The sequence below is a fragment of the Phragmites australis genome, chromosome 2 (assembly GCF_958298935.1).
Source record: "Phragmites australis chromosome 2, lpPhrAust1.1, whole genome shotgun sequence".
NCBI classification, from domain to species: Eukaryota; Viridiplantae; Streptophyta; class Magnoliopsida; order Poales; family Poaceae; genus Phragmites; species Phragmites australis.
The window spans coordinates 51,731,739-51,741,842 of NC_084922.1; the positions used below are offsets into that span (position 1 = coordinate 51,731,739).

Here is a 10,104-nt window from a genome sequence, read left to right on the forward strand (position 1 = left end):
TTCATCTCCAAGCTTGAGTCTACTCGTCAGAAGAAATTCTCGCCGTACTTGCTGGGGCAAGATGCTCTCTGGATCCTCGTTTAGATTTTAAACTTAATCATTTTGCCTTCCGCTATCACCAACTTTGTTCAATCACTTTTTCTTCATTAATATCACACATAAAACAACTTATAAGAGTGATGATGGTTGTAAGTTTTTTTCCTCGATTATTATGCCTCCGAACCAATGAAATGCTAAACAAATGGAAGGAAATTTCTGTAAAAAATATCAAATACATGAGGCCTAATTTTGAATTTCACACCGCGCCTCTAATTTCTCCCTGTGACACGTATACTATCGGCTCGCAAAGGAATTATAAAGAAACCATGAACATACTTTTGTTGGGCCGCCTATTGCGCAATTAACCAGCCCATTACGCTAAGCTGTGGACGCTGTCCGATCCGGACTCCACCCGCATCCGCACCCACATATCAGTGAAATCATCGTTCCTGTCGGCCGCACCCGTCTCATCCAGATCCAGCACCAGCAGGCAGCCGCCCCAGTTCCGCCGTCGTTACCGCCGGCCTTCGGTCCCCGCCGCCGCAGCCTGGGTCGCCACCGCCCGTCAACCCACGACCAGTGCCTGTGCTCGTGGCGGCGTCCCCAAGGTTAGCGTGTGGACGCTGGAGCACGAGGCGAGATCTAGGCCGACGAGAGCTACAAGGCGACCGGGCTGCCGAAGAAGATCCCGTGCTCGCGCTCATCCACCCCAAGAACCCTGACGTGGTCTAGTTCTTCCTGGAGAAGCGCCTCTTCGGCGTCAACGTGCGTGCCCGCAAGGTTGTGCAGTGCCAGGTCTACCAGCTGGTTGTGCCGCGAAGCCACTACATCGCCAACCGCTTCGTCCGAGCTTGGGAGCTGCCGCGTGCGCTCTCCTCAGGTAATTCTATTTCTACCCTGCATAATCTCTGTATATTCGGAATTGCTGTCTTGTTGGTATGTTTGATGTGCATAATCTCTCCACATGATGTGTATTGAACCTTTCAAACACCAACTGTCAGTAGAGTCGTAGATGGATCCGTTTTTGTTTCTTTGCATGTTCTCATGCGATTGGAATCCGTTTAGTAATTGGAATCATAGATCATCCCGATCGAATCTTGTCCGAGTCATAGTTGGTTAGGCTTCTTTATTTGCTTGTGTTATATATAATGTGCTCACATGTAATATTTACCCTGCAATATTTACTATGGCAGATCCATATATGACTTCCAGCTGGTCGGACCTGCCAATTGATCTTCTCCTTGGCATCCTACATCACCTTGAGCTCCCGGAAATCCTTGCATTCGCAGCAGTCTGCTCGTCATGGTGTTCTGCTGCCACAGCTGCCGCTGCCCTGCCTTGTCGAGCACCATGGCTCATGTCCTGGGATTTACCAACTGAGGAAAGGGAACAGCTTCGCAAGCATGGGAGGCATTTCCCTGTGAGCAACGTGTTCCACACCCTCCTTAACCCAGAAAAGAATTACAAAGCCACTTTCCCACAGCCTTACCTGTGGAACTGCTGTGGTGCCTCTCACGGTTGGCTGATTCTGGCAAACAAACTCTCCAACCTCGTCATGTGCAACCCCTTTACCTTGGCGAAGATCCCTCTCCCACCAATCACCGATTTCACGTGCGTGGAGGCTGTCTATGGTAGTGAAGGGAATCTCGTGGGTTATCGTTTTGGAAGTGATGGTCGTCTTCGTGGTCTAAAAGCTCTGGGCATATGGTTCTATCAGAAGGTGGCGTTATCATGCACTCCATCCCAAGGTGGTGTCTACACTGTGATGATCATCCATCGCGACTGCGATTGGCTCTCGTTTGCTAGGGCAGGAGAGGACAGCTGGCATGTAGTTTCAACTTTAGATAGGAGAGAAGATAGTTACACGGATTGTGTCTACCACAATGGTAAATTCTACACGGTGACAATGGAAGGAATAGTTGAAATGTGGGATATTGATGGTTCGTATGAACCAAAAAAGGAAGTGATCATTAATAAGAGGAGAAACAGTAAGGGTCGAATTATCATTACAGACCGGGACAAACTCTTTACCAGGTACCTAGTATCAACACCTTGGGGTGACCTTTTGCAAGTTCGTCCAATTCTTGCACGTGGGGAAAAATGTCCCAAAAATGTCATGGTAAAAATAGACAAGGTTGATGTTGAGGGGCGTCAGATAATAGCATTGAGACCGGAGACAGCCCTACAGGAGCATGCAGTGTTTCTTGGCCTAAATCACTCTTCTTGTTTACCCACAAACAAATTCCATGAGCTAAGGCCAAATTGTATTTACTTCACTACCCCCCAGTTGAGGAAAGAAAAATACTTTGATCTTGTGAAGCATGGTTGGAGAGGTGTAAGGATTTATGACTTGGAGAATAGCACCCTTGAGGATATTTTTCCCTACAACGGGAGTTGGGAAGTATGGATCACCCCGAATAATTGATGGTTGAGGAATTTTATCAGCAACTGCTTCAGAAATTCCTTACTAATGTTTATTTTTACTGATAGTAGTAGATGATCCACATTATTATGCAGGTTTTTCTCTTATGAAAATTTTAGGAATAATACGTGACTCATGAATTAACATTTCTCCCGGTTCAGTGCTTATGTATAAGATCTATGTTAATTATTGCCTGTGTTATTGGAATAATTATTTTTTATTGTGCTTCCCCTTTTCAATTGTGAACAGAAACAGAATAGTCAGCACAGGAACATTACAATCCTTGTTTTGATAGTGGAATTGTATATAGGATGCAAACGTGACACACATATTATATACTCTGTTTACGTCTTTGTTCTATGTTCCAAGTCTCTGGCAGTTACTGAATATCCTTCATTGTCAATCGGGCATGCGTACTTCATTTTTGTGCCAATATGAATTGGATTCTCTCCTTTAGATATCTGAATAGGATTCTGTATGCGAAGTCCTAGTCCTAATTTTAGTTTAAATTTAACTTTTTCCTATTTTTCGTGCGTTTAGCTCCACCATTCCCTTTTCTCACTTGATGCATTAACTCGCAAGGGTAAGTTTGGTTGGATGGCAGAGTTTGTCGAACTATTTGTAGCAATGGGTTGTATGTTATAATTTTTATGGCCAACAATTTTTTAGCTACAATTATGACAAACTTTAGATAGAATATATATGTGCCTATAACATATAGGATTTAGGGCTAAACAAGTGTGGCACGCCACACAACTTGCAAGCAAACAAGCCATGTAGCATACCTTTTCGGTATAACAGACCCACTGTCACATGCAGAAGAGAACAAATCTTGTCAAGCACAACATAATTTTGCTCAGTAGGCCTTTGTACGGTTAGCCCATTGCCCTGGGATTAGTTTACCAATGGAGCATGCAATATAATGGCCAAGTACAGGTTTAGCAGTAGTTTACCCTTCATATGAGTTCTGATACAGGGCAAGAGACCGACCATTCGTGGCCGGTGGTTTACTTTGCAGAGACCCATCACCCATACGATCGTTTTCAGTAAAATTTGCAACAGGTTTCTATATTTCTACAGCTTTACTACTAATCTGCCTAACAAATTTGGTACGGGTGGATATGTGAAGTACTTGTATCAGGCTCTCCAAAACTAGAATGTAGTGACTTTGCTGCGCTTTCAACGATCCAGGGAGGCTCTGGTTGGTGATGCCCACTGCTTTCCTTTCCTGGCGCTCTCTCTCAAGCTGCTGCAAATTCATTCATAGCAGTGTTCGTATCTTTAGAGATCATTTTCATTGCGCTCACCTGCTCCTTTGTCTTCTTTAACAAAGACCTATGCTCATCTAATGCATTTTCCTTCTCAGCGTAGTTGAAATCTCGGTGCTGTATATGCGTCTCTGATTCCATATATGTAGTCGCTTGGAGAGCAAATCCCGAATGAATAAATTTATATCGGGATAAAATTCGATGCAGCTGGCATATTCATCTTGCCGTCATCATCTCACTAACCTGGCTTTTGTGAACCAACAGAGTTATCGTTTGAAGGTAAACATCTATAGAGATTGGAGTATTCTTGCTCACACTGCTTGACCTTCGTAAGTGAGGCGTGAAATGAATTTTGCACAGAGCGTGCTAGCTCTTTAATATGAGAAACCATAGTGTGGATTTCAGCTGAGTAAGGCCCCGTAGGCTCTACAGAAAAATAGGATAACAATGTATCTTCAACGTTGTTTGATGATACATGTAACCAGTGGCGGATCCAGCCGGGTAAAGCAGCTAGGGCGAACCTTAAGATGAGATTAAAAAAAATATCTTAATTAAGATAATAATTAAGTGAAGCGAACAAGTTCTTAATAATTAAGCGAAGCTAACAAAATTCTTAATACCTTTATATTCTATACGAGTAGTTGCAGGAGTAAGAGTGACCGAGTGGGGATTACTGTTTCATTTTCTGCATCATGTCTATCACCAACTCCACTCTCCCTCGTACTTCGGGTATCTAAAGATGTTGGTTTGAAAAATCTCTTTATTATTGATGTCTTGATGATCTAATAATTGATATCCTACAAAGCACACAACACACGGTAAGAAATCTCTTCATTCATGATTTATTCATTGCACAATGCAAATTGCATATTTTGCACTTGCACAAAGCAAAGAGTTCTTAATTGCTCATCACCAGTACTCAAATCCTGAATCTAAATGCCTCACACAGGCACACTCACAATTGGAATCAATCAACAATTGATGTCTTGAATCAATCAATCAATCAATAATTGCCTCACACAGTCACACACACACTTTAACACAAACAACTCAACTGGATAAGCAAAATCAGTTTGATAGCTAACCAGTTTAGTACCTTACCTCGAATGAATTTGTGGCTCGCGGTGGCAGCCAGTGCCGGAGTGGCGGAGTGCCCTGTGCAGCAGTGCCACTTCACAATCCAAGTCAATTTATAGTCTATGACCAAAGCCTGAAAATGTTATGCAAATCATCAGGTGCTGACATATAAATGAAAGAAAATAGGTGTTGATGCATATATCTTCAAACCTGTAACAGCTTAAAAGGTACTGAAACACGCAAGAGTGCCCCATTTAGCAATTTTGGAGAATTGATATCAAAAGGTTTAAGCAGTTGAACTGGCTAGAAAAAGATTGCCAATATACTACTTTCAAATTGCATGTTGTTGATTTCGGGGAAAAAATACTGCATGCTATCCTAATGCTCCATTAATTCGGGACAATTTGTGGAAATAGACAAAGGAGGCACCTTTCTGAGCGGGAGCAAGTTGAGAAGCCCCACGAAGCTAATGGCGAGGAGGAATCCGGTCATCCACCCGACGTCTCGACGACGAGCTCCTTGTAGCTCCCCGGAGGCTGTGCCGCTGTGCGGTTGTGTGGGCCGACCGAAGCCGATGGCGTCCTTGACAATTGACTCCTTGCCCGCAAGCCACCGCCACCGGGAGCCCGAGAGTTACGGTTGGCAGAGGCTGATTGGAGTTGTGGTGAAGATTAGGAGTCTGATTTGGGGGAAACGGGAAAGGGCGAAGAGGAAGCAATCCAACTGGACCGATTGGAATCCAACTGGGTCACTGGGCCGTGCGGATGGAAAGGTGCGGGTGTCGGCCTCATAGCCTAACTGCCCAAAGCCCCAAATGGGTCTTTTTCTTCCTCGGTTCCTCACAGCGACATAGCCTCACGCAGTCACGCCACCGAAAATCAATGAATTCTCTGGAAATCCATGAGAGGGAGGGGGAGTCCACCGCCGGGGAGCTCGGGCGGCCGCCCGGGCTCGCCCTAGCGGTGGATCCGCCCCTGCATGTAACTGGATAGCTATTTTCTCCCAAGCATTAAGCAATGTTTGAATTTCACTCACCATGGTAAGCCGTCGAGCCAAAATCCGTTTGTTGATTTCCTTGATCTTGGTAATTAAGATATAGCTGTGGTCATGAACTTGAAGCTTCGCTGTCTACTGCAAGAAAAGAAGAGCACGGTATGCATCATCTTTTTCTGCACCTGGTAGAGTGTCGCTAAGGTTCCCCATGACACAATATATGGTGTTTTGATCTTGGGTTACTTCGGCAGGTAAAGAGAGATGCACAGATGCTTGGTGGTGGGTATCTGCTAGCATTGCATGAGCGTATATTGCTTGCGCTAAGCCTAAATGCTGGAGTACCTCATGTAAGATGACAACCGGTGATAGCTCAGCTGTCTCCATGGCTGGAGAAGACAAAGTTGTTAGAGAAGGAAAAGGTGAATTTTTTTCTTAAGGTATCAAAGGTTGGTATAGCACAAAACACGTGGATTCAGTATCAACAACAGTTGTAGGTGTACTATTCTGATTAAAGGATACTCCATACTATCTTCTTGTACTAAGTTACCAAAGCTATAAACCAAGGATATGACATAGTAGAGATTTAATCTAAGAAATTAGGATGCGAGATAATTTTTCCCTGCATGATCTTAGAAACCAGGTAAATAAAACAGATAAAATGAAAAGAGAATAAAAGAGACAGATTTGACCGGCGGTGCGTCCTTGAGGCTATTCGATTGGAGGCAGCGAAGAGGAAATAAACGTTAGATCCAGAAAGCAGGAGGACTAACCGTGGACATGTATGTTGGAATCTCAACCAAATTCCTTTGCTTGTCACGGTGCCCAACCAGGGCAGGGAGAAAGGAGGAGGAACAAAACGAGAGACAACGAGGTGGATTAGCAAGAAAGAGAAAGGCACTGGGCTCTTGAACATGGTACACGGTGGGTACCTGCGGCGAAAGGAGAAGATATTTTTCATAAATCGTAGCACAACGTGTTCTCAGGTGGAGATTGCTCGGGGTTTTCCCCAAAAAAATTTCGCTACGGATCAGGACGATGATATAAATGAAACACACTTTTAGACCTAGCGATGTGAATAAGGAGATGAGAGACGCTGATGGTTTGTACGTGTTCTCTTTTTAGGGTTTAATAAAAATGAGAAATATATCTTTTTTTTAGAGGAATCTACGGTGGGGGAGACCCACCTGAATTTCTCATTGACTTGGCAAAAGTGCCCAAAAGTTCACGCCCCGGGGTGGGACGGGGATACAAAAGCATAGATAGAGACAGGAAAAGAGATAAATTTAACTAATTACATCAACTACTTGCGAGCACCAGTTCATGATGTCATTCGTTAGGTGGGGGGGGGGGGTTAAGAGCGCTTGGCACAGACTGTCCAAAGGTGCAGATGATCGTGTATCATCCGAGCTGTCCCGGCCAGCAGCATATCCAAGCTGTCGAAGACCTTGCGGTTACGTCGTTTCTAGGTAATCCAAAGAAGCAGCAACGGGGCGGTGTTTCGGTTTTGGGGCTTCCAGTGAGCAAAGGTGCCAGCCACTAGGGAGCACAATTCACCCAAAGAGTTAGGCGGGGTGGCAATGCCTGGCACTAGTCGCAACAACATTTCTTGAACCGATGGGCATTGGACAAACAAATGATCAATGGTTTCCACGGCAGAGGGACAGAAGGGGTAGGTGGGTGTCGAAGAAATGCCGTTGTGGTGGAGGGAGGCACGGGTTCGAGTGTTGCCGTGTGTAGGATCAAGGATACCGACAAGAGGGGGGGTGAATAGACGGTTTTAAAAACTAATTGCTAAATGATCAAGAAAACTTGTGGAAACAAACTAAGGATCACTAGAGCAATATAAAAGACAACTAAGAGCTATGCTAAGATTTACAAACCTAGGGTGACATACAACAATTTATAATCTAGGAAGATAAATTACTTGATGTAAATTGCATGAAAGTAAATTGCTTAACAATAATGTAAATAGCTCAAAGATGACACAAGAGATTTTTCCCGTGGTATCGGTGATTTGCCGATCACCACTAATCCACGTTGAGGTGAGTTCGAGCTTCAATCCGCTTCTCTATCAAGTATTCAATTCTCACATGAGAAAGGGCTCATACTGAGCAACTTGACCTTAAGCCGAAATTGAACAAGAACTACTTAATACCTCGATTCCACTAGCTAATCACTTTACTGCTCCGGCAAAGCATGCTCAAGACTCTCACAATCACCACTGCGGCTCCTTCGCAATCTTCCTTGAAGGGCTCGACGATGCCACAACCTCAAAGAGTAATAAGTCGATGATGTTTGCTTGAAGGATCACTAGAGCCTAATTGCTCAAACTCTTGAATTATGCACTAGATGCTCTCAACCTCTCAAAGATACAATCACTAAGCCAAGAGAGAGAGGAGAAGGGCAAGAGCTCAAAGTGTTGTATTTAAGTGCTAGAATACAAAAGCCAACTCAAGGAACTAGCTAAGCCCTTATTTATAGCCCTTAACCCAAAATCTGACCGTTACTGTGGTTCTGACACTTCTGCACAAGTGGTGGTCAGACCATAGCACAAATGGCGGTCGGACCGCCCCCGTACAATGGCTACAGACAACGGTCAAATTTAATTCAGACATAGGCTGGCGGTCAGACCACCAACCTTCTCGGTCAGACCGCCAACCCCAAAACCTTCTGTTCACACACGGTTGGACAGGCAAGACACCGGTAGTCAGACTGTCACAACCTTGGTGGTCAGACCGGCTGACCCCGCGGTCAGATCGCCCACCCGCGCTGCCTTCTTCCTCCAGCACGACGCCGTGCGTGGCTGGCGCAAAGTGCCCACGCCGGCGAACCACCTGCCCCCTTTCCCATTCGCCTTCCTCCTCATTTTGCCCCCCTTCTCTACTCTCTCTTCCCCGCAGCCCGATGGGGATGACTTCGCGCGACTTTTGCGCCCCGCCCGCGCGTGGCCAGCGCAGAGCGCCCTTGCCACGGGAAAAATGGTGGGTGCCACCCCGCCACCTCACCATCGCGCTGCCCCCCGACGACCACCCGACGTCACGCACACCGCCCCTCCCGTGCTCCCTCCGCTATAAATAGCACCGCCCTAGCCCTTTTTCCCCTCCCTTCCCAACACTCCATTGCCGCTGTTGCGCATTCACGCTCTCGCACCTTGCCGCCGGCGAACTTCCAACCACATGCTGCCAGGAAGCTTCAGAGCCCTTCCGCTGTCCCTAAGCCGTCACCCGTTCGCCAGAAGCTCGACAGGAACCCGCTCGCGCCAGCAGCCGATCAGCGTCGCCATTGCCTCATCGATGAATCACCGGCTGTTGTCCCGCTCCTCGCCGTCCTTGAGCTTGGTGAGCATCCCAAGACCCTAACACCCCCTCCTAGATAGCATGTATGCGCCCCCAAGCTTCCTCTCGACCGGTCACCGTGCGCCGCCATAGGTGTGATTTTTGCCGCCGCGCTTGGCTCGCCGCTGGTGTGTTGATACCCCATTCGCGTCGCCGGCCGTCCTACCATGATGACTAGAAGCCGTAGAACCCTCTTTCGGGACTAATTGGCGCCTCCCAGTATGGGGAGCACTGCTCGGTCCCTGGCCACCTTAGTGCCCCCCCTTCGGCTGCCGACTGGTACTGAATTCATCGTCAACCGTGCTGGCGAGCTGCCCCGAAGCGCACAGTCGCGAGATTTCTCGCCGCCAGCTGCTCCTGCCCATCCCCTCCACCGTTCGCACCACGCTGGTTGTCGCCGCGCAGGCCGTTTGCATTTCCTTTCAAATTACTTGTAGTAGGTAATCCTATCAACACTGCCATGCCTTACATGTCATCATCCAAAATACATATCACCATAAGAATACCTATTGTTAAATATATTAATGATAGACGACGCCTTGATATCTAGCATGCTTAGAATGGAATATGTCTCCTCTCCTCGGAGACGTCGCTTTTAAAACACTTCTCCTCAAAGATAAGATTTATCGTTATCAATGTTAACTCATATACCATGAATCCTTGATGGTTATGAATTCCAGGATAGGTGTGAAATCCTTGACATCGTGTGAGATATGGTGGGAGATGTGTAAAAATTGGTGAAAACTATTTTGGCGAGAGCAGGTGGAGTAGTACTCTGGACGAGGATGCTCCTGGCTCTGGATTTTGTGGTCAAACTGGGCAACAGCATGAAGTCTAGTTGATTTTTTCTTGTCTGCCTCGAAATTATCATTCTGTGAAAAAAAGTGCGCTAAAATCGGACTATCTATGCAAAAGTTACACCCATTTTACTGAACACAGCCGAAAAGTCGTGCGCTATAGCCAACTAAAA

At 46.1% G+C, this 10,104-nt stretch overlaps 1 protein-coding gene and 1 long non-coding RNA gene across 2 annotated transcripts; one reads left to right on the plus strand and one right to left on the minus strand.

Moving 5' to 3' along the window:
- Window positions 1–474: 474 nt before the first annotated feature.
- Window positions 475–2,821, plus strand: LOC133909719 (F-box protein At3g56470-like). Its single transcript, XM_062352280.1, has 2 exons — window positions 475–919; window positions 1,233–2,821. The coding sequence occupies exon 2, from the start codon at window positions 1,241–1,243 to the stop codon at window positions 2,462–2,464; it is 1,224 nt and encodes a 407-aa protein (XP_062208264.1). The 5' UTR covers window positions 475–919; window positions 1,233–1,240; the 3' UTR covers window positions 2,465–2,821.
- Window positions 2,822–3,293: 472 nt separating this feature from the next.
- On the minus strand, window positions 3,294–6,810 carry LOC133909720 (uncharacterized). The gene is made up of 2 exons (XR_009908427.1): window positions 5,842–6,810; window positions 3,294–4,155 (listed from the first exon to the last, which is right to left on the minus strand). It is a non-coding gene; the product is annotated as an uncharacterized LOC133909720 (long non-coding RNA).
- Between the last annotated feature and the right edge of the window lie 3,294 nt (window positions 6,811–10,104).